At 56.3% G+C, this 23812-nt stretch overlaps 1 protein-coding gene across 1 annotated transcript; it reads left to right on the forward strand.

Moving 5' to 3' along the window:
- The first annotated feature begins 381 nt into the window (after positions 1-381).
- Positions 382-16312, forward strand: USHBP1 (USH1 protein network component harmonin binding protein 1). The gene is made up of 15 exons (XM_087922907.1): positions 382-511; positions 1958-2094; positions 2891-3039; positions 3428-3552; positions 4086-4298; positions 5232-5311; positions 5475-5600; positions 6037-6177; positions 6712-6800; positions 8320-8425; positions 9546-9810; positions 11902-12132; positions 12604-12725; positions 14402-14524; positions 14927-16312. Exons 1-15 carry the CDS (start codon positions 503-505, stop codon positions 15156-15158), a joined length of 2148 nt encoding a protein of 715 aa, XP_087779033.1. The 5' UTR covers positions 382-502; the 3' UTR covers positions 15159-16312.
- The last annotated feature ends 7500 nt before the right edge of the window (positions 16313-23812 follow it).

Genomic DNA, 23812 nt, shown 5'->3' on the forward strand with positions numbered 1-23812 from the left:
ATTCCTCCTATTTTAAACCTGCTGCAGGGGTTTCCAGGAATCAAAACGCTTCTCAACTTGGGTAGCCTGACGCTGTGTGGACTTCAGCTCCCAGGATCCCCCAGCCATCCCCCAGCTGCACGGGCTGAGAAAGGCCACCCTACGGATGTGCCATAAAGAATATTCATCCCCCGTGCGAGACCCTCCTCCCGCCTCTCCCCAGGGCCCCAGCACAGATTTTAAGGAACCACAGAAGCCTTCATTTTTAAACAAAACCCAGTTACTTTCTGTCCCGGTTTGTGGCGCAGTTCTAAACACACGGTGGGTTTGTTGGGCCAGGAATAAAGGCGCGGCGAGGAGGCTCCACCGGGCCCGTCCCCTTCCTCCCAGGGAGGGCAGGAAACGTGGGGGGGGGAGCTTGGGAAGGCTGCAAATCAACAGGAAGAGCCTGCCCCCACCCATCGGGGCCGGGACCAAGCCCGGGACTGGCTTGCTCCAGGGGGAGAAGGCAGAAAGAGGCAGGATGGAAGAGGTAGGTGGGACCTTGGAGGGTGCCTGGGGGTCCCATTGGGGGAAATCTCTGGTCCAATTTGGGGGTTTCTGAGTCCCCATCAGGAACACCAGCAACATCCGTTAAGCAGCCCTTTGTCACATGAAGCGCTCCAGCGTCCGGCTTTGGAGGCAGCTGGGGTGGTCTAGTTGATCTCTGCGGGACCCTGGCAATCAACCCGAAACGTAGCAATCAAGAGGGCCTTCCAGCTCCCGGCTCCCTTGCCTGGCAAAGCTGCCCTGAGCTCGCAAAGGGTCAGCTGGACAGAGGCTGCACCTGGCGTCCCAGCCCCGGGAATGGCCACCTTGGCCTGGAAGCCAGGAATGGCGGCTTTTCTGGAGGGACAAACAAGCCATTGTTCCCGGGGAAAGCACAGGAACACACACACACACACACACACACACACATTCCTGGCTTCCGATGTTTAATTGGGGGAAGCATCTCCGGGCTTCCTGCCCCGTCCAAGGTGGGTCTGCAGCCCTTGGCCAAAGCGGATGCCACCCTCCAGGGCCAAGCTCTGGCACAGTGGCCCTTCGGCCTCCCTTCCGGGGCCTTTCCGGGTCCCCGAGGTGGCTTGCGGGGAGAGGGAGGGGGCCAAAGGAGAGGAAGGCTGGAGATTAGACTGTCCAATCCAGCATCCCTCAGTTTCCTCCTTCTTTGAACGACCCCGTCATCCCTGGCGGAGTGGAGTCTGGGCAACTGGATGGAGTGAGCTGAGTGTTTGCTGGCCAGATGCCTCTCCTGTTGCCAGTGCGGAGTTTAGTTCAGCAGATACATAATCTTAGAGTGTCCAGAGAGAGAAATATCCAGTGGAGGGATTCAATCGGTGTAACAACCGGTTTGGGGAGTGTGCGCTTCGCCAAATGCATTTTGTTCATTTATTTGGAACTTTTATATAAATGTCCCTTTTCTGGGAGCTCGGAGCAATTAACAGCAAAGCCCACAATGTAGAATAGGAATAGGAATAGGAATAGAAAAGAAATTAGAATAGAATAGAATAGAATAGAATAGAATAGAATAGAATAGAATAGAATAGAATAGAATAGGATGGAAAATGAATACAATAGAATAGAAAATAGAATAGAATGGAATGGAATGGAATAGAATAGAATGGAAAATGAATACAATAGAATAGAAAATAGAATAGAATAGAAAGAATAGAATAGAAGGATGGAGAGTAGGAGAGGAGAATGATGGAGGGTGGAGTGGAATGGAATGGAATAGAATTGAAAAGAAAAAATAGAATAGAATTTAGAATAGAATAGAAAAGGAAAGAAATTAGAATAGAATACAATACGATACAATAAAATAAAATATACCTCCGTCCCGCCCTCCTCCTCCCGCCCTGGTGCCTTGGGGATGGGTGGGCTGGGGGCCCTCCGGATCTCGGGGGGAGGCTGATGCCCCCCCTTCTCTTATGGGCCGCAGGGGGAGCTTGGCCCCCGCAGCCAGGAGGAGCCCTGCGAGGAGGCCGCCCTGCACTACGAGGAGCGCATCTCCGCCCTGCTGGTGACCATCGTCCGGCTGCAGGGGAAGGTGGAGCGGCTGCAGCAGGACAGGGCCAGGTACGCCCCTCCCCTGTGCCCCCCACTTTCCAGGCCCCCTTCCCTGGCCTCCTCCTCCCTCTCACCCGGGAACTGGGGACCCAGCAGGAAAAAGTAGGTTTTTGGGGTGTGCTGTGGAGGATGTCTGCCCTCCTGCAGCTCCGTCGCTTTCTTTACCCCAATGCCAGCAGTCCTCGACTTGCAACGGAGCCCAAGATCCCTGTCGCTAAGCGAGATAGTTATTCAGTGCGTTCGGCCCCCATTTTAGACCTTTCTTGCCATGGTTGTTAAGTGAATTGTTTGGTCATTAAATGGATCTGGCTTCCCCCCCCCCATGACCTTCCTTGCCGGAGGCTGGTGCCCAGTGGGGATCAGGTGACCCCCCCCAGGACGTCCCCAGTGCATGCCGGTCGCCAAGCACCCCTCCTCTGATCACACGACTAGGGGGGAAAACCAACCACCGGTCACTTTTTCAGCACTGATATAATTCAGACAGTCACTAAATAGAAGGTCGTAAGTTGAGGATTGTCTGCGTGCAATTTCCGGGTAGAGTGGGGTGCAGGGCTGCTTCCTGTAGGCCTTGAACCTGGGACAGGAGACCACCCGGAGATGCCAGGGCTGAACAGAATAGAATAACAGAGTTGAAAGGGCCCTGGAGGTCTTCTAGTCTGACCCCCTGCTTAGAGGGGGGCTCTCCAAGGAGGGAGATGAGGGGTCCAGGCCCTCCAGGTGGCCCCTCCTTTCCCAGGCCCCCTCTCCGCCCCAGCTGTGCCCTCCCCGGCTCCTTCCCCCTGGCACCGCCTCCATCTCACTGCAGGGAGGAGGAAGAGGAGGAGGGGGAGGGGGATGGGATCTTCTTCTCCGATTTGGACTCCGAGGCCACTGCCAGCCTCCCCCGATGCCCGTCCCTCTTGGCCAAGCGCCCCAGGATCCCCCCTGCCCGGCCTCCAGCCGCTCCAGGAGAAGGTAAGACCCGCCCAAGAGGGGGCTCGGGTTGCCCGGGTGGGAGATCTCGAATTGGGAGCCTGCTGGCCGGACTCTTTTCGGGAGGAGCCCCCGGCCTTCGGGTCACACCGGTCTGGCCGGCTGGGCCCTTGGAGAGCCCAACGCCCCCTGCTGCTCCTTTGGAGGGACCCTGGGGCAAGAGGGTTGGAAGGGGCCCTGGAGGCCTTCTAGTCCACCCCCACCCCCCACCCCCGATTGGTCCCCTCCCTCCCTTTTCCCGGGCGTGTCCTTCCAGGAGGAGAGAATCCTCAAGGGGTCTCCCAGAGCCCCCTCCCCGGCCTCCCCCTTTCGGCCTCCGGGGCTCCCCCTCTGGAGCTGACTGGCCTGGCCCGGCCCCTTTGCCCCCCAGGGAAGGCCGACCTGTTCCTGGACGTCCACAAGGCCCTCACCTCCCTGGAGAACGTCCTCCTGTCCCACCGGAAGCCCCTCCCCAGCCCGGGAGCCCAGCGGCAGGGATGCACCCAGCTGGCCCAGGTGTGCAGGGGGAGGGAGGGAGGGAGGGAGGGAGGGATGGGGGCGAGCGGCTGACACCCCCACCTACACACACCTGAGCGGCCTGCTTCCATCCCTGGAGGCTTTTAGGACGAGAGCGGACAGCCCCCCCTCTTTGGGACGGTCTAGTAGGGCCTCCTGCTCGATTAGGGGGCTGGGCTAGAGGACCTCCAGGGTCCCTTCCAACTCTGGGATCCTCCAGCCTGGAAGTGGAGTGAGCCTTCTTGGCTACTTTTTAACCAGCATCGTTTCCACCCAAGTTTTAACAGAATTTTGAACAGAAAGAAGCCAACGCCTCCAACGGGAAGAGTCTTTTAAAAGGGGGAGCAGCCTCCCAGGTGGCGTTTCTGCCTCTTCGCTTCCTCCGTGGTCCCACCTGGGCAGCCCTGACCGCCTGGGGGCGGGGGGGGGCTCTGGGATGGGGGGGCAGAGGGGTCTCCCCCAAGGGGGGGGGCTCTGAGGGGGCCGCCCTGCCAAGGCCGGCGGGTTGCAAAGGGGCTGCTGACTCTTGGCAGGGCCTGGAAGCCAGGCGGGTGCTGGCGCTCCAGAGGGACGTCTTGGGGTGCCCCCAGGAGGCCGAGGGCCCCCCCTGCGAGAGGATGGCCGCCCTCCTCAAGGAGAGGAACGCCGCCCTCCGAGCCCAGCTGGAGGCCCGGCAGGAGCTCCTCAGCCGCTCCCAGGCCGCCCTGGCAGCCCAGCAGCAGCAGCGGGACAGCCTGCAGGTCAAGGTGAGGGGGCACGGGGAGGGGGCTGGTGGGGGCCCCTCCCTTCTGTCCCCCCTTCCCACCTGGGTCTTCTCCCCTCTGGCCAATCCAGCTGCCCTCCTGGGCAGGAAGTGGGCCGTCCGGCCTGGGGGCGCTCTGCTCAGGACTGGCGCGGGCCAAACGTTGGCCCCCTTTGCGAAGGGCTTCTCTGCCCCCGTTTCCTTTGGGGACCCAGTTTGTGCTGCTGCTGCCCACCAGATCCAGCAGGGGAGCCAGAGGCCCCAATGGCCCCGAGCCTGGTAGCCTTGCCAGGACCTTTCCCAGGTGTTGGGGCCGGGGGGGCGTTGGGGCTCTTCTGGGGGTTTGAGATGCTGGGGGTCCGAGGAGGGAGGGAAGGAAAAAGGGGGAGGGAGGGGAGGAGAGGAAAGGAAAGGAAAGGAAAGGAAAGGAAAGGAAAGGAAAGGAAAGGAAAGGAAAGGAAAGGAAAGGAAAGAAAGAAAGGAAAGAGAGAGAGAGAAAGGGAGAGAGACAGAGAGAAAGAAAGAAAGAAAGAAAGAAAGAAAGAAAAAGAAAGAAAAAGAAAGAAAGAAAGAAGAGAGAGGAAGAGAGAGAGACAGAGAGAAAGAAAGAAAGGAAAAAGAAAGAAAGAAAGAAAGAAAGAAAAAGAAAAGAGAGCCGGGAGGAGGGAGACATCAAACCCACCAAAGCTGAAAGCTTTGCTGAAAGCTGTCAATCACACTTCCCAGCGGGGGGGGCATCTCATGCCAGGGAAGGAGGCCGCCAGTTATTTGGGGGAGCCGCGGCCCCCACAAACAGCCCCACCCTGGGTACCAATGACTCAGTTCCTGCTCCTGCTCCTTCCACCTTTGGAAAGGAATGCTGGGAATTCGCTATTGGGGGGGAAGGGGGTTCCTCGGTTTGAGTGACTCTCCTGCCCCCCCGTCTCCCTCCCTCCAGGTGCAGGAGCTGCAGGAGATCCTGTCCAGGGCAGAGACCGGCTTTGGTGGAGCCCCCAGACCCCCTGGGAAGGAGCCCAGGTGTGCAGGGGAGACACCTCCGGGGCGGGGTGGGGGCTGGGGGCGTTCAGCCCCAGATGAGAGGAAAGGGGGGAAGAGGGTTCAGCCAGAGGCAGCTAAGCTCCAACCCTTGGGGGTGTGGGGGGAGATTTGCTGTCTTTTTGACAGGCCTCCTCCCTTGCAGGACCCCCAATCAGGGGCTACGCAGAACGGCCTCCATCCTCCCTGGGGGCTACCGGTGCCCAGCCTGCCCCCTCCTTCCACCCTCAACCCCGGCTGAGCTCCAGAGCAGCCTGGAGCAGCTCCACAGGTAGGGGTCCCTGACGCCCCCCTTGCTCAAGCTGTTCTTTGGGGGCAGCTGAAATGGGGCGGGTGGCTCAGCAGGCAGAGGGTTCAAGCCCCCAATTCCTGTAAGACTCTCAGCCAGGGGCTGTGGGCAGGAGACCCCGCTTGACCGATTCGTCCTGGGGAAGGGGTTGACCCCCCGTCCTGATCTGAGGGTGACCTAAGGAGCCGAGGGGCCCTGCGGGGGCCTTGGATGGGCCCGGCCTGTTTGGTTGCCCCCTCCCTCATTTCTCATTTCTTCTTGGGGGAGGGGGCCTTTTCTCGGGGAGGGGGCTCTTGGGGGAGTCAGGAGCCCCCCCCGCTTGCAGCTGCCTGGGCTGTACTGGGCCCCCTGCCTTGCCCCCCGGGTTACACGCCGTAGTAGCGGCCCTGCCCTGACCGGCACCCTCTGCCCCACCTAGGCGCCTGGAGGAGCTGCGGGGCCTGAACTGGCGCCTCTCGGGGGCCCTGCAGGAGTCCAAGGCGAACGCGGAGCAGCTCAGCCTGCTGCTCGGACAGCAGGAGTCCCAGGAGGCTGGCCTGGCTCTGGCCCTCCGTGGCAGGTGAGCCCCCCCACCCACTTAAGGGCCCGCGCAACCCCTGGCGGTGATGCTGGGCTCCGCTGTGGTCACTGCAAGCCGAGGACCGCCAAGCTGAACCTGCCTCCCTCCCTTTCGTAGCCTTTTCTGTCTTGGGGGGCTGTAAGAATTCAATCAATTAAGAGCAACGGGGAAGGAGGGGAACCCAGGAAAAAGGGGGGTTTGAGGCCCTCGGGGGCCCCTCTTCCCGGCTTTAGCGGAGCTGTGAGGAGAGATTCTGATCTGGGCCACGCGGGGCGAATTGGGGGGTGGGAGGTGGGCAGCCCAGGCCAGCCTAGGGGGCACTGGGCGGGGGGAGCAACTGACAGGCCCCTTCTAGGCTGCCCAGCCTACCTCGCAGGGCTGCTAGGAGGGCAGAGCAGGACACCGGCCTCCCCTCGATCCAATTGGACTCGGTCTTTGCTGGGGGGGGGCAGGATCTTCTCGGGGGAGGGAGGCTGGGACTCTGGGTCTGAGTGGCCCCTGTTCCCCCCTCCCCTCTTGACCCCCCCCCCATAGTGAGCGCTGCCTGGAGGCCTACGAGACCCTCTGGGCTCTTACGGACCAGACGCCCAGCGCAGAGATGGGAGCAGCGGCACCCTGGGCAGGTGAGACCTCCGGAAGTGGGGGGACCCTCTTTCTCCCCCCCCACCAGAGACACAGCTGGCTGGGCCCCTCCAGCCTCTTCCTCCCCTGGCCCCAAAGGGGGGGGGCAGTTTGGGGCGGGGCACGGTGGGACCCAACGAAGGTTTGGTTGCCACGATGTAAAAAAGGCGTTGAGAGTCTGGAAGAGAAGTTGGTCCCTTTAAGACGGTGGACTTCAACTCCCAGAATTCCCCAGCCAGCATAGCTGGGAGTTGAAGTCCACGGGTCTTAAAGGGACCCTGTTTCGGACCCCCGTTCTAGAAAGAAGGCAGAGAAGAGCAACCCAGAGGATGAGGGGACTGGAGGCTGAAACATACGAAGAAGAAGGAGAAGAAGAAGGAAGAAGAAGAAGAAGGAAGAAGAAAAAGAAGAAGAAGAAGAAGAAGAAGAAGAAGAAGAAGAAGAAGAAGAAGAAGAAGAAGAAGAAGAAGAAGAAGAAGAAGAAGAAGAAGAAAAAAAAATGGTTGCAGGAACCGGGCCTGGCTGGTCCAGGGAAGAGAAGGACCGGGTGGGGGGGGGGGACAGCAGCCTTCCAGGATCTGGGGGGCTGCCCCAGGGAAGGGGAAGGGGTCAAGCTACTCTCCAAAGCCCCTGAGGGCAGGACAAGACGCAACAAGGGATGGAAACTAATCCAGGAGAGAAGCAACCTAGAATCAAGGAGGAATTTCCTGACAGGGAGGACAATTCGCCAGTGGAACTGCTGGCCTCCAGAAGTTGTGGATGCTCCAACACTGGGAGTATTTTAAAAGATGTTGGATCACTATTTGTCTGAAGTGGTGTAGGGTTTCCTGCCTAAGCAGGAATAACACAGTTGGAAGGGACCTTGTGGTCATCTAGTCCAACCCCTCTGCCCAAGCAGGAGACCCCACACCCTCCCTGACGGGGGGCAGTCCAGCCTCTTCCTGGAAGCCTCCAGGGATGAAGCTCCCCCCAACTTCCGAGGGCAACTTCTGTTCCATGGGTTGATGGTTCTCCCTGTCAGAAAGTTTCTCCTTAGTTCCAGGTTGAATTTCCCCTTGATCATCCATTGTTCCTTCTCTGGCCTTCAGGGGCCTTGGAGAATAGCTGGACCCCCCGCCCCCCTCCCTGTGGCAGCCCCTCCAAGATTGGAAGGCCGCTCTCCTGTCTCCCCTGGTCTTTCTCTTCCCTGGACTAGCCAGGCCCAGGTCCTGCAACCGTCCGTCGTGTGTTTTAGCCTCCAGTCCTCTAGTTGGTCTAGAAAACCTCCAAGATCTGATTCCGTTAATCTGATTATTTTCTGCCGTTTGTGCCTGTTGTTGTGACGGAGCAATTAGGTTGCGGGCAGAACAGTTTGCATCCTGGGCTTGTGGGTCCTCCCGTCACCGGAGGCTTTCGAAAACGGCCTGGAAAACCCTTTGACCAGGGTGGTGTGCCTTGCCCAGGGGTTGGACTAGATGACCTCTGAGGCATCCTGCAGCCCTAAGATTCTATGACATCCCCCTCTCTGGCATTTCCTGGCAGGGGCATCCAAGGACCCCAACGCTGCCCTGGAGGAAGCTTCCCGGATTTTGCAGGCCTGCAGCAGAGCCCACAGGAGCTCCCGGGACCAAGGGGGGGTCCCAGACAGGTACTGAGGGGCTGGGGGGCGGGGACTGGCCTTCAGCATGGGATTTGGGGCTGGGTCATCACAGAAGGGAGAGCAGGAGGAAGACCCGGAGAGGAAGGGGCTCTTGGCATCCAAAACTTCTCTGGAGGAATCCAGTTAGTCTTAAGTGAGGGACTTTCCCCATAAAACTGTTGGGTTTCAGACAAAGTAGCCTGGGGAATTCTGGGAGTGGAAGTCCACCAACTTTAAAGCTGGCTGGGGAATTCTGGGAGTTGAAGTCTGTTAAGGCAGGGGTCCCCAGCCACCGGGCTCTGGACCGGTACCGGTCCGTGGATTATTTTCTACCGGGCCATCGGTTTGCTGGGCGCTGCCATCTTGTTTCGACGAGAAAGTGCTTCTGGATGAGCTTTTCCGGTTGGAAAGCGGCATTTGGGTCCGGAAGGAATCCTCGCGCCTTAGTTTCATCGAGGGGGGGGCGGCTTCGAGCGAAGAGCCGTCCCGATGGCGGAGGAGATTAAGAAAGCACAAAAAAGCTACAAAGGAGGAGTTGAAGGTGGCGGGGAGAAGCGGGGGACGGCTGGCTGGCTGGTCGCTCGGCTCGCCTTGCCTTGTCATGCGTGCTGATGCCGGTACTGGGCCGCGGATCATTTTGTGATGCCAGTACCGGGCCGTGGCACAAAAAAGGTTGGGGGCCACTGTGTTAAGGTACTGAGATTTAATAGCTGACCAGCTGCTGTGAGGACGCTGATGCAATGAGGGTGAGTCAGCAGTTTATTGCCGTTTTAAGACTGAGCTTGGGTCCGCAGTGGTATTGCCACTTTAAGAGGTTGCCTATATAAGAGAGGCCAGGGGAGGACGTCTCTCTCTCTCTCCTCGCTTCTACCTCCTTTGGAGTTCTCCCTGAAGAGTAAGGAAGATCGATTGCTTGCCTGGTATGTGCCTGACACATAGATGTACGTATATAGCAGTCTTGTATATAAACCACTGTTAAAAAACGAAGCCTCCGGGTGCCGTGTTGTGCTTCTGGGTTGTCCCACAATAGTAGTCACGCTGCAAACACAAATCCCACCGGTCTTAAAGCCGGCTGGGGAATTCTGGGAGTTGAAGTCCACCAGCCTTAAAGCGCCTGCTTCCTTTTCAGTTCCCTGCAGCTGACGGGCTCGGCGGTGGAAGCCAAGCAGGGGCTGCGGGAATGCATCGGGCACCTGCGGGCCGAGCAGAGGTCGCTGAAGCTGCCCGCCCACCCTCCACCTCTGGGCCTGGGCACCGTGGCCAGCAGGCTCAGCGCGGGCATTGCGGCCAAGGTAACGGAGGGCCGGAGAGCCCTGGAGGAGGCGCTGCCCGGCTTGGCCACCCCGCCCCGGATGCCAAAGGGCCGGTTGCTACGGGAGTTGCACAACACCCGGGTGAGTCTGCAAGGAGGGGGCAGAGGGTGGGGAAAGGGAGGTTGGCCGTGGGTTCCCAGCAAGCGAGAGCGCAATGTGGCGGGGCCGGGCGCTCCCGCCGGCCAGCCACAGGTGGCCCTTTTCCCGTCCTCCTCCATTCCAGGCAGGTTTCGCTTCTGTCTCTCACCTGTTTTCATGGGGTGGGTGGGGGGTGTTTCCTTCCCTGGGGTTCCCCTCCCGGCCCCAGAATCAGGGCTGGCCAATTGCTCTCTCCGCCCCTGTTCAGTTGGTCCTCAAGTTATGACCACAAGTAAGCCCGGAATTTATGTGGCTGACTGAGAAATGTGTTAAGTGAGTTTTTCGGCCTAATTTTCTCACCAGCATTTTTAAGTGAATCAGTGCAGTTCTGAAGGGTCGTTAAGTGAACCCTTGACTCAGATGGTCACAAAAGGGGATCACCTGAACCCAGGGATGCTGTGGCCATCATAAGTGTGAGTCAGTTGTCCAGCCCCTCAATGCCAACCCCCTGACCACAGGGCGGCTGCGGGGCCCCCCTAACAGGCCCCCTTTTCTCAGTGCTGCTCTAACTTCAAATGGTCACTAAATGCACTGCCGTAAGTCGAGGACCGACAGTTGCAGCATTCCGGGGTCTCCATTTGTGACCTTCCCAGCCGGATGCAGACAAGCAGCGTCAGTGGGGAAGCTGGACTTACTTAACGACCAAAGGGTTTGCTTAACAGCTGCAGTGATTCACTTAACGACCCCGGTAAATAAATAAAATTGGACATGACTCACTTAACAACCATTTACTTAGCGATGGAAATTCTGCTCCCAACTGGGGTCGAAGAAATGATCTGAATATATTGAACAGACCCAGGCGGGGGCCCCCTGCCGCCCCCCAAGCACTCAGTTGGTCTTCAGAGGGGGGGATGCCCTTGAACCAAAGGGGTCTGGCCCCCGGGGTTGATGAGCCTGAACTGCATTGTCTGGGGGGCCCTCGAGATTCTGGAACTGAGGAATGGAATGGAATAGAGAATAGAAAAAAGAATATGGAATAGAATAGAACAGAACAGAACAGAAAATGGAATGGAATGGAATAGAAAATAGAATGGAATAGAGAATAGAAACAAGAATATAGAATAGAATAGAACAGAACAGAAAATAGAATAGAACAGAACAGAACAGAAAATAGAATGGAATGGAATAGAAAATAGAATGGAATAGATAACAGAAAAAAGAAAGAAAATAGAATAGAATAGAATAGAACAGAATAGAACAGAAAATAGAATGGAATGGAATAGAAAATAGAATGGAATAGAGAATAGAAAAAAGAAAATAGAACAGAACAGAACAGAACAGAAAAGAAAATAGAATAGAATAGAACAGAAAATAAAATAGAACAGAAAATAAAATAGAATAGAATAGAATAGAATAGAATAGAATAGAATAGAAGAGAAGAGAACAGAAGAGAATAGAATAGAATAGAAAATAGAATGGAATAGAGAATAGAAAAAAGAAAATAGAATAGAATAGAACAGAACAGAAAAGAAAATAGAATAGAATAGAACAGAAAATAGAATAGAATAGAATAGAATAGAATAGAACAGAATAGAAAATAGAATGGAATGAAATGGAATAGAAAATAGAATGGAATAGAGAATAGAAAAAGAAAATAGAATAGAATAGAATAGAACAAAACAGAACAGAAAAGAAAATAGAATAGAATAGAACAGAAAATAGAATAGAATAGAATAGAATAGAATAGAATAGAATAGAATAGAATAGAACAGAAAATAGAATGGAATGGAACAGAGAATAGAAAAAGAATATAGAATATAGAATAGAATAGAAAATGGAATGGAATAGAGAATAGAATAGAACAGAACAGAACAGAATAGAAAATAGAATAGAGAATAGATAATTAAGAACAGAATATGGAAGGAACGGAACAGAACAGAACAGAACAGAAGCTGGAAGGGACCTTTGAGGTCTTCTACTCCAGCCCCCTGCTCAAGCAGGAGAAGTCCCCTCTCCTGCACTCCCAAAATGCTTGGGGGGCTGTCTCTGGGGCCCCTTCCCTCCCTCCACCTCCCTCCTTCTGCCCCTCCCCAGGAGGCCTTGGCCGACCTGGGCACCAGGCTGCACCTCACGGCCAAGGCCAAGGAGGGGCTGGCGCTGTGCACCCACACGCTCCCCGCCCAGGAGGCCGCCTGCCTGCTCCTGATCCAGACCCTCCAGCGGGAGCACCGAGGCCTCCTCCGGGGACAGCCGGACCCCTCCTCCCCAGGAAGCAGCAGCAGCAGCAGCAGCAGCAGCAGCAGCAGCGAGGAGGAAGACTTTGGGGTAACAAGCCTCCCTCACACTCCTTTCTCCCCTTCCCGAGTCACCCGGGAGCCAGTCAGGATCGAACTCTCGGCGGTGGGCAGAATTAGGCTGCAATGCCCTGTTCTGACCACTTGCGCCACCAGTGGCTCTCCCAGGGAGGCACCTCCCTTAAAGGGGATGGACAGCGCCTTGAATTGGACCCGGAAGCAAATCGGCAGCCCTGCAGCTCCCTAAAAGAGAGGGGACCCCCGGTGCAAATCTAGACATGCCCAAACCCTGCAGGCTGCCGCCTTTGGAAGCAATTGAAGCTCCGGGGTAGTTTCCAAGGGCAGCCCCGCCCCCCCGGAGAGCTCGTTGCAGTAGTCAGTACGGGAGATGACTAGGGGGAGGGGGGTTCGTTGGTCCAGGTGGAGCCCCCACAGCCCACCCCCCCAAATGCTTCCGCCCCGAGCAAGGAGCCCAGCTGCTTTCTCCTCTGCCGACATTCAGGCCCGGGTGCCCGACGGAGCTCCCTACAGGCCGCTTCCGGCTGCACCCAACACCGCGGAGGGAAGACCGGACCGGAGGAAGCCGGAAGCCCCGGTGCTCTCAGTCCTGGAGACTTTGGCTCGGTAAGGTTCCCTTTGCAGCGAAAAATAAAGAAAAGAAAAGAAATAAGAATGAAATAAGATATTTTAAAACATAAATAATCATATAACATATTAAAAAATAAACTATTAAAAATAACATTATAAAATAAGTCGTAAAATAAAATAAATCAAAGATTACATTAAATGAAAAAAATAAAATATAACATAAAATTCAAAATGAAATTAAATGAAGAAAGGAAATAAAAGCGAGAGCCAGCACTCAGCGGAACTCTGGGCTCGGCTGCCCTGCGCTGCGTGTGTGTGTGTGTGTGTGTGAAATGTTGTTGGGTTGTGGGAGAAGGGAGTGCCCAACTGCCCCCTCTTTGCTCCCCCCTCTCAAACAAGGGGACAAGCAGAAGCCCCCCACACGTGCACCCCCCCCAAGAGAATAGCAGGCTGGTCCTTTGGGGCAGAACCCCTCCATGCCCCCCCCCAAAGAATGAGCTGGAAAGACCCCCCCTTCCCCTCATCCCAAACACTGAGGGGGGCAGGATAGGGGAGTTTTCTTCCTGCCAGCCCCACCCCCCACCCCCCAGCCCCCTAAACCTCCGGCAAGGCAGATCAAATTGCTTGGATTATTTTTTTCACTGTGGAAAGAAAAGGTCCCAGGGATTGGAAGTGCAAAGTGCAACACGCTCAGCTCTCGCACACCAAAGACGCCCATCTGGGATCCAGGCGGGAACTTCGAGCACCCCTGGCGGTCTTGGGGTAGAAAGTCCGTGTAAACCGGGGGTCCCCAAACCTCAAGGCCCCTTTCAGGCTTGTGGACTTCAACTCCCAGAATTCCCCAGCCAGCAAAGCTGATCCGTGGCTCCCAGCATAGCTGGCTGAGGGATTCTGGGAATTGAAGTCCACAAGCCTGAAGGGGGCCTTGAGGTTGGGGACCCTGCCCAGCCCCCCTCGGTCTGAGCCCCTGGCCAGAGAAAGAGGGGTGCTCTTGAAGGGGATCCCTTCGTTTCTCTCTCGGTTCCTGGGGAGAAAACCACGAAATCTCCCTTCCGCAGCCGGCACACTGCGGGGCTGAACGTGGGTCCTTGGCTTACGACCACAATTCGCGACAGAGGCTCTGGTTTTCAAGCACGGTCGGCTGTTGAGGGAGTTGCGCCCCACTTTACAAAGGGTTTTTTTTTGGCGGCGGGGGAATGAGTCATTAAGAGAATTACTGCAGCCCTTAAGTGAATCGCGTGGCTGTTAAGCGAACCTGGCTTCCCCCACCCTCACCTTTGACTCGGCTGGGAAGGCTTCATGGGGAGATCCCGGGGATTCTGCAACCGTCATAAAGAGGAGACAGTGGCCAAGTGTCCGAATTTGGATTGCGTGGCCACGGGGGAAATGCTGCAATGGTCATAAGTGTGAAAACTGGTCACAAGACATGTCATTCAGTGTCATCATAACTTTGGTTATAAGTCGAGGACCTTGTGGGGGGGGTGAGCCAAGGGTCCCTGCCCCCCACCCATTTTGGGGGACGGGTAGAAAGGAACGTGCGCCCCCCCCCGATAAGAGCAGGGCTCCCTCTTGCGGCCCCCCTCATCCCCTCCGGGCCGGCGATAGAAGCCAGGGGGCTGCTGATCCTGGGGAGGGGGTAGGGCTGCCTCCCCCCACCCCCACCCCGAGTGGGCTTCCTCGTCCTCACCTTGACCTCCTCTGGCTCTTTGCAGGATCCGGGTGCTGAAGGAACGTCTGGAGGGCCTTTGGGTTGCCCTGGAGGAGAAGAGCCAGGACTGCAGGGCCCAGGAGGCCCAGGAGCTGGAGCTCATGCAGGACTTCTTCCAAGCCCATAGGTAGGGGAGGGGAGGGGAGGGGAGGGGCTGCCCCTTCCCCCCCGCTGGCCCCTCAGCCTCCGGACACACCAAAATGGACAGCAGCAGTCTACCAGCCGTGGCCCCTGGAAGAGGTGGGGACTTTGCTGGCTGTGGAATTCTGGGAGTTGAAGTCCACAGGTCTTAAAGGGGCCACGTCTGGGGCGCTACCGTTTGCATGGAGTGGCCGGGAGGGAAAGTGGAACTGGGCTGTCCCACCCCCAGGTGCGTTGCACTAAAACTCCCACCACCTCCTCCGCCAGCACACCTGGGCAAGACCCGTCCGGCTGCTGCGGCGGCCTCTTCCAGCCCCTCCCTGGGCCGGGGGGTCCCCCCAGGCTACCCCGGGGCCCCTCCTCACCCCCCCTCTCTCTCTCCTCGCAGCACCCTCCTCCTTGCCTACCAGAAGGCCCGCCAGAAGCAGGAGAGCCAGGTGGGGCAACTGGAGACGCAGGTGGGGCTGATGACCAGGCGCCAGGCCAAGCAGCGCCGGGCCCTCCTGCAAACCCTCCAGCAGCTGCAGCAGCCCCCTGGGCCAGCCCCTGGGCCCAGGGAGAGCCCCCTGGAGCCTCCCGGGGATTTGGGGGTCCCCTCTTCTTTCTGGAGCAGAAAGTGAGGCTTTGATGGACACCCACAAGCCCCCCCCCACCTCCGGAGGACCCAGGCGGCTGGGGCCATGAGAGGCTCTGAAACCACTGAGAAGCGGCATATAAGTCTCCGTGCTCTGGCTATTTCCTTCCTTCCTTCCTTCCTTCCAAGAACAGATCATCAGTTGGAAGGGACCTTGTAGGTCATCTAGACCAACCCCCTGCCCAAGCAGCCGTCTTTCCTCCCTCCCTTCCCTCCCAGTGGCTAGAATACATTCTTGCAGGCTAACTCTGCCCACTGCCAGCCGTCCAGTTCTGACTGGCTCAGCCTTCCGTCCTCCCGTCCTTCCGAGGTGGGTCAAACGAGGCCTCCGGTTGTCTCGGAAGAGGCCGCAAAGCACCGTGAAGCGGCATAGAAGTCTAAGCGCTGCCGCCGTCTGCCTGCCCTGCAGCTGTGGGCTGGGCTGCCTCTTCTCCGGCCGTTCCCTTGGCCGCTTCGCCCAACCTTCCCTGCCTTCTTTCCCAGGGCCAGAGGCACCCAGGCTTCACCAAAGGGGGGGGAGGGAGGGAGGGAGGGAGGGGCTGGTTCTTCTTGGCTCCTGGATCCCTCAGGATCGGTGAGAAGCGATCCTGTCACTGTTCTGGAGGCTCTTTGCAGGTTTGGGGTTTTTCTCAGAAGTTCTCGGAAGCACGAGGGTTTTTCCTTTTTCCCCTGTTGAAGAATTAATTCATCTGTCCCACCATGAACCCTCCTGTGCATCATCAACCTGCAGCCTTTCCCCCCTCCGAGCCCCTGGGGGAGGCAGCCCCCCCCCCACCGTTCGAATAAAACACGTCCGGGATGTGGCAAAACCTCCCAAGGCCGAAGGCCGTTGTAGCTGCCCATTGGGTGGGATTCTGCTCTTTTAAGCAGCTCTTCTAACTTGAATGTATTTTCACGTTAAAAAAGTTAGTTATGAAAGGGGGTTTGTTTTTAATGATGGCCTTTATTATTAAGGGGGAGGGGGAAGAAGAGAAGGAAGAGAAAGAAAGAAAGAGAAAGAGAGAAAGGAAAGAGAGAAAGAAAGAAAGAAAGAAAGAAAGAAAGAAAGAAAGAAAGAAAGAAAGAAAGAAAGAGAAAGAGAAAGAAAGAAAGAAAGAAAGAAAGAAAGAAAGAAAGAAAGAAAAAGAAAGGAAAGAGAAAGAAAAAAAAGAAAGAAAAAAGAAAGAGAAAGAAAGAAAGAAAAAAGAAAGAAAGAAAAAAGGAAAGAAAGAAAGAAAGAGAAAAAGAAAAGAAAAAAAAGAAAGAGAAAGAAAGAAAGAAAAAGAAAGAAAAAAAAAGAAAGAAAGAAAGAAGGAAAGAAAGAAAGAGAAAGAAAGGAAAGAGAAAGAAAGAAAGAAAGAAAAGAGAAAGAAAGAAAAGAAAGAAAGAAAGAGAAATAAAAAAAGAGAAAAAAAGAAAGAAAGAAAGAAGGAAAGAAAGAAAGAGAAAGAAAGGAAAGAGAAAGAAAGAAAGAAAGAAAGAGAAATAAAAAAAGAAAAAAAAGAAAGAAAGAAGGAAAGAAAGAAAGAAAAAGAGAAAGAAAGAAAGAAAGAAAGAAAGAAAGAAAGAGAGAAAGAAAGAAAGAGAAGGAAAGAAAGAAAGAGCAAGCCACCTCCAACATGAAGTGGTTCTTTCTGAGATCAACATCAGCGAAACTGGGCTGGCTCTATAAGGTCTCCAACCTTGGTCAGCGGGGTTGGTCTAGATGAGAAGACCTCCCGGGGTCCCTTCCCGCCCTGCAAACAAACCAGGATCAGGGAGTCGACCACGTATCCGGGAGGCCTGGTTGTCAGGAAGGAAGCCGGGAAATGCGGAGCGATCCTGATGGCCACATTCGAACAAAGCGCTTTTAGAAACGAGTGCAAGGGGTCAAACCAGGAGGCTGCCCCTCCCCCCTCCGGGGAATTAAAAGCGAAAGGAAAGAAATCCTGGGGGTGGGGGGTGGGGGTGGGGGGTTGCCAACATCCTTCCGGGCGGGGCTGCTGAGGGCGTCAAAGGTGAGAGGATTTGGGGCTGGAGGCCAAAACGTACGGAAAAGGGTTGCGGGAACTGGGTACGTCTAGTTAAGGGGAAAGGGGAGGGCCAGGATAGCTGCGTTCCAGGATTTGGGGGCTGCTCCAAGAAAGGCGGGGGTCAGCCTCTTCTCCCAAGCCCCAGAAAGCAGGACAAGCAGCACCGGGTGGAAAGTGGACCAAGAGAGAAGCAACCGGGGCCTGAAGAGGAACCTCCAAACAGGGAGGACAATGAAGAAGAGACTGGACGGGTACAAGGGTTTGTTTTTTTTTGCCTGAGCAGGGGCTGGACTAGAAGACCTCCAGGGTCCCTTCCGACTCTGCTTTCCAGGTTTCCAGAACCCAGGCTCTGGCCCAGACTGGGGCCCCCCACGGATGTTTGGGGCTCCTCTCTGCTTCTAGCAGGAGGAGAGTTTGGGGCGTATAATTGCGTTACGGGGCCAGGAACCGGGAGCTGGGGGGGGGGTCAGCCTCGCAGGGGCCCAGGGGGCCTGCCGGGAAACAGGTGGGGTGCCGTGGGGCTGTCCTCCTTTCCTCTGCCCCTCCCTCTCCTTCTGGGGAGGTGTCCCTGATGCTCCCCACCTCCCAAAGGAGTCCGGGGGGAGGGGCAATCTTTCCAACTCCCCAATGGGATGAAAAGGCGGCAGGGCCCTGAGCCGCACCTTTGAGTAGCCGCTGAGCCTTGGGAAAGCTCCGTCCAGGCACCTGGGGTTCCCATGGAGGGGGGGGCGTTTTCCAGACTTAGCGGACTTCAATTCCCAGAATCCCCCAACCAGCCTGGGGATTTCTGGGAGTCCACACCTCTTAAAGCGGCTAAGTTGGAAACTCCCCGCCCCTCCTCCGAGGCTCCCCTTGGGGAATTTGGGTCCCCGAGAGCCAAGGGTCGGGGCCCAGGCGCATCACCCTGGCTTCCCGTCCCATCCCGGGGGTCCGAGGGGCCCCGAACCGCCTTCGGACCTGCCTGGGTTTCTCCAGAGCAGCCCAGCCAGGCCGGATTGTGCTTCGAGGGCCCAGGTTGTATCCTTAGCGATGCCACAGAAGTGGGGGGTTGCCGGGGCCTTTGTCCACCCGGCTTGGGTTGGGCTCTACCCCTGGGATTACCTGGTGGTGCCCCGTCCAAGCAAACCTGGGACCCTGCCCGGCCTTCCACTTTTCCAGGGAGGATTTATTTTCCTTGCAGAGGAGGTTTGCTGTGACCCAAAGGCGACAGATCTAGGGGGCTGGCTGGAGGTTTGGGGCACCTCTGGGCCCCCAGCCAGAGGCCCTCGCTCTCCCCCGGATCAAGGAGGGAAACAGCTTAGAACTAAGAGGGAGACCAATGACTGCTTCCCTTCAGAAGTTGTGGGGGCTCCATCCCTGGACAACCATTTGAAGTGGGGTAGGGTTTCCTGCCTGGGAAGGGGGCTGGACTAGAAGACCTCCAAGGTCCCTTCCAACTCTGCCTGTTCTATTCAGACCCATCTTCTCCAGCCAGGCTGCCTGTCCCTTCTTGCAGCCCCTTCCCCAGACTTCAGGGGGGTTCTGGAGCGCCGTCTTTGCTGCCCCTGGCGCCGCGAACCTTCCTCGGGGGCCGGGCTTCTGTTGGGGCAGCCGCCCCACAGCCCCCCCTCCTTCTGCGCGGCCCCCAGGTGCTCGAAGCGAAGCCCTGGCAGCCCCCACTGGACCCCCACTCAAGGTGGACGAAGGAGGGCGGCTCTCCCGGAGCGAAGAAGCCGGCGGGGACCAGCCGCGCCTCCGTCCGAGAGTTTCTCCTTTTGGGGCAATTGTGATTTAGTCCTCGTTATATAGTGGCATTTTTAAACTACTTAACTTACTAAATATTTTAGGTAGGTTTTAGACTAGGTTTATTATTATTATTATTATTATTATTATTATTATTATTATTATTATTATTATTATTATTATTCTGTAGTGTGATTGTGATCTGGAGTTTGGGGCCCTGTGCTGGGGTAGCTTTCAAATTTCATTGTATTTGTGGAATGCAGTGACAATAAAGGTATTCTATTCTTTTTCTTTTTATCCACTTGAAGAGGCGCGGAGTAGAGGATGCGTGGGAGATGCAGTGGGCATCCATTTGACGGGGGACGCCATGTAAGGGGGCTGCGTTGAGCACGGGGCTGGACTAGAAGGCCTCCGAGGCCCCTTCCAGTCCCAGGATTCTTTCTGGCGGTTGAAGTCCAGGTATCTTCCAGTGCAGGGGGTCTCCAAAGGTGGCAAGTTCAAGACTTGTGGGCCCACTTCAAGAATTCCCCAGCCAACCATTCTGGGAGTTGAAGTCCACAAGTCTTAAAAGTTGCCAAGTTTGGAGACTCCTGTTCCAGTGGCTGCTGGAACCACGAAATTCAGGATTCCTGCCGCGTGTCCCAGGCGCCTGGTCACACACACACACACACACACACACACACACACACACACACACACACACACACCCTTTCCCCTTATTCTAGCCTCTGCTTGGAGGTGAGACTGCTTCTGCACCTGGAGGGGGCATTAGAAGAACTGAAAACCCACAAATAAGCTGAAAAATACTCGGTGAGAAATGTGCAGATATACAGGAACTGAACTTCTTTTTTTAAAAAAAGAAGACTCTTCATTTGAAAGGGGTCCCTCCTGAGAATAATATGCCATTTTCTCTCAAAATTGATGAAATGGAGGCCCCGTTTCAGCTTGGCTTCTCCAACCTGGGGTGGGGGTGGGGGTGCGTGGACGGGGGTGGGGGGGCTTCCCGGCACATCCAGCTCCGCCAGGGCTCTCACCCCACCCTCCCAGCTCCATCCATTATCTACTGCAGCTGCCCCCTCCCCTTAATTCGGTTTTTCCACCGCTGTCAGCAAGATCAAAGGTGAAGGCCGGAGGCTCCATAAAAAGATTCCTCCTCCGGCAAGAGATGGCTGACCCCACAGAGGGGCAGCCTTGGACATCTGACCACCCAGCCTTGGCTGATCCCAGAGGATGGGAGCTCCTCTTGGGGCTGCTCTGCACACACACACACACACACACACACACACACACACACACACACACACACCTGGCTAACAGGTTGATTGACGTTGCCTGGATGAGGCAGAAAAGCAGCCCACCTGCAGCCCCCCCCCCCCAAATAGAGGTGGTCTACCCATCTCGAGGGGGGCTGGCAGGGAATGGGGCTCTCCAACCTGGCCCCTTTAAGACTTGTGACTTCAACGCCCAGCAAAGCTGGCTGAGGAACTCTGGGAGTTGAAGTCCACAAGTCTTAAAGGGGCCACGGTTGGAGAGGCCTGTTCTGGAGGGCAGAAAGCGGCAGGAAACGGAGGAAGAGACCCAGGCCTGGAAAGTGGGGTGCCCTCTTTCCCGAAATAAAAACCAAACCCCAAAACCTCCCTGGCCCTGAGGTTTTGAAACCTCTCTCTGTTGAGGAAGCTGCACAGACTATATATCCTCGCTGGTGCCCGTTTATTTATTTATTTTTTAAAAAAATAAAAATTAATGGAGGGCAGGTACCTTACCTGGCGGCTGAAGGAGGATGTGGCAAGACCAGGCGGCTGAGGTTGGAAAGAAAACCATTCAAGGCCCAAAGACGCAACTGATGTTGCAATACCGTGAAGCAACATGAAAAAAAAGGAACAATGCACAAACATCAGACTAAACGCCGTGTGCCATCAAACCGAAAACGAAGCCAGAAGCGCCAACGGCCTCTAAAGGGAGAAGGTGGCCTTACAAGGCCTTGTAAAGCGGTGTGAGTCCCTCACATGATCCGGACTCCCTCTGTTAACGCAGCCTGTGGGGCTGCACTGGCTCTTTGGCTGTCTGTCTTTTCAAATGGCCGAATCCGTCCTCGGGAAGAGCCGCCTTCTTAGATCCTCCACAGAGAATATCTTATTATGCCTTTTATGGATATCCTGCCTTTACGGTGTTTTATAAACCAAGGTCTTAAAATTGCCAAGGTTGGAGGCCCCCATTATAAACAACTCAGGGGGGCAAAGCAGCTCCCCAAGGCACCTCCCTCCTCCTATTTGCCCCCAAAACAACCACCCTGTGAGGTAGGCTGGGCTGAGAGAGAGAGGCACTGGCCCAGAGTCCACCCAGCCGGCTTTCGTGCCTAAGGCAGGACTCGAACTCACCGTCTCCCAGTTTCTAGCTGGGTGCCATAAATAAACCAATACATCCTTTTGACCAGGGACCAATGTGCTTCCCCGGGGGTGGGGGGTGGGTGGAGCCTCCCCATAACTCAGGATCAAGCCCATTGGTGCATGTGGCGAGGCTCATGGGCTGAGCAAGGGGTCCTGGCTGGTCACTCCATAGGATCGCCTCTGGATGGCATCCAGGAAGCGGTGGGGGGTCCCTCTGCTTTCGTTTCGTCTGGCCCTGGGGTCAAAAGGAGAACAGCCAGCCATCCTGTATACAGTTGATGTTCAACGCCCCCAGGAAGGCTCGACCTGTTCCCCCCACAAGCAGCACCCCACTTTTAAGAAAGCCCCCCCCGACTCCAAAATCTCCACCCCCCACCCCCTTCCAGGGTACCCCAAATTGCATCCTCTTTGGTCATCGTCCAGCAAGGAGGGTCCAGGATCTGCGTTTTAATGGGCTCATTTTCGGTCCTTGGAGGCCCCTAAGATAGAACTCCTAAGCTGATAATTGGAGGGGGGCTCCCCCCTCCCCAATAGTAATTCGGAGCAATTAGACCGTCACCCAGAGAATCCTTCCTGGAAAACGGCCTTCCCGGGTTTGGCTCGCCCTGCGGCTCAGGGGCCGGCAAACGGAGCCTCGGGTTCAGGGAAGCTGGAATGAGAGGCCTCCGCCGGACCTCAAGGGCACCAATAAAATGGGAAGCCTTGTGGGGGGTGCAGGGGGGGGTCTGCGCCAGAAGACACCCCGGGAGTGAAATGTAGGCGGTGGCTTAAAATCAGGTGTAAGATTACATCGGCTCTGGCAGGATGGTCGCTTTGCAGGAAGCAAACCGTCACGGACTCTAATTTCTCCGTGGAGCCTGTGTTTGTTCGCTGTGCCTGTTTGGGCTTTCCGTATTTCTAGGCGAAATGCGCTTATTCTGCATGTATATTTTTGCTTTTTTAAAAAAATAATTGTTTTAAAATCCCAGGTTTCCAAACGGGGAGAGTGCAGAAGAGGGAGGGGGGGGCGCGAGCGAAGGGCAAGGAGGGGAAATTGACCCGAAAGGAGAGTCACACAAACATTGCAAAACAACGGCAGGAAAACAGCGGCTCCTCTGCAAGGGCCAGCTCACACGCACACACACACACACGCGCGCGCGCGTGCGCGCACACAGAGGGCTTGTTTTCCAGGGGGGTCTTTTCTGCCCCCCCGCTATAGAAATCCGCCTTCCTTCCGACAGCAACTGACCCACAACCGGAGCCTGAGCATTCTCCCTTCTCCCCCCCCCCAAAAAAAACACGCTTTGAAGCCTTTCAGAGTCGCCAGCCCGGCCCCAGGGGTCAAAGGGCAACTGACCCAGGGCTTTCAGATGCAAATGTGGGCAGGGAAGCGTGTGCTGGGCAGGGCATTTGTGTGTGTGCAGATACACCCAGGCGCCCGTACCTGCTTGTGTGCGCTAGGCGCTCCCCCTATATTTATTGCTATTCTTTATTTATATTTCATTTGTTGACTCTGCCTCCCAAAGCCCCCAGCTGGAATCAGCTGAACCCAGAGCCCCACTTTGCTGAGGGCTCCATCCATACAAGACCCGAGGAGCCTGGAGGTCATCTAGTCCAACCCCCTCCTCAAGCAGGAGTCCCATTCCAGAGTAAGGGCTGTCCGGGCTCTTCCGCCAAAGCTTCTCTCCTTGGTGAGTTTCCATCCATTGTCGCTTCCTCTCCTGCCTTCAGGGGCTTCGGGGGACAGCTGGACCCCCTCCTCGTCTTTGGGGCAGCCCCTCAAGTCTTGGAATCCGGCTCTCACGCGCCCCACCCCCCAGCCCCCTCCTTCTTTCCTCTAGGCTGGCCAAAGCCAACTCTGCACCCAGCTGCGGAACTCCGTCCTACCTCGCAGGGTGGTTGGGAGTCTGAAGGAGGGGGGCAGGGAAGGATTAGGCCGGAAATCCCCCAGTGAAGATGGGGACCCCACCAAGGGCCCCCTACTGACACTGGCGGGGGGGAGGCTTCTTCGTGGGTGCCCCCAAACTCTGCCTCCAGCCCCCTCCCTCCCTCCCTCCCCAGATGGATCCTCATTTGCATAAATCTGGAGGGACCTTGGCCCCTCCCTGCCAGGCTCTGCGGCCCCCTCCCCTTCTCCCCTCCCCCCAGGGGGCCTTTTTGCTCTGCAAACACACCAGCCAGGCTGCCCCCAGCCCCTCCCCCAGGTTTCCCAGGGAAGCGGCCTCCCCCTCCCCGCCCAGTGACAGGCCGGCTGGGAGAGGTGACCCCCAGGTTTAAGGTCAGGGCCTCTTCCCCGGCCCCCTTTCAGATGTAGATGGAGGGCAGGGGGCTTTGTGCCAGGAGGTCAAGCGGGGGGGAGGGGCTGCCTGCCTTAGAGCCAGGCAGGGGGAGGGATTCCCCCAGGGTAAGAGCCCCCTCCTGGCATGGGGCTCTCCCACCAAGCCCCCAATAGCTAGCGTGTGTCTGTGTGTGTGTGTGAGAGAGTTTTCCTCCATTTTACGGCCTTTCTTGCCACGGGTGTTAAATGAATTATTGCAGCCATTAAGTGAGTGACACGGTCA

This window comes from Pseudonaja textilis, chromosome 1, assembly GCF_049901715.1.
Source record: "Pseudonaja textilis isolate UNSWEBS1 chromosome 1, rPseTex1.2, whole genome shotgun sequence".
In the NCBI taxonomy this organism is placed as follows: domain Eukaryota; kingdom Metazoa; phylum Chordata; class Lepidosauria; order Squamata; family Elapidae; genus Pseudonaja; species Pseudonaja textilis.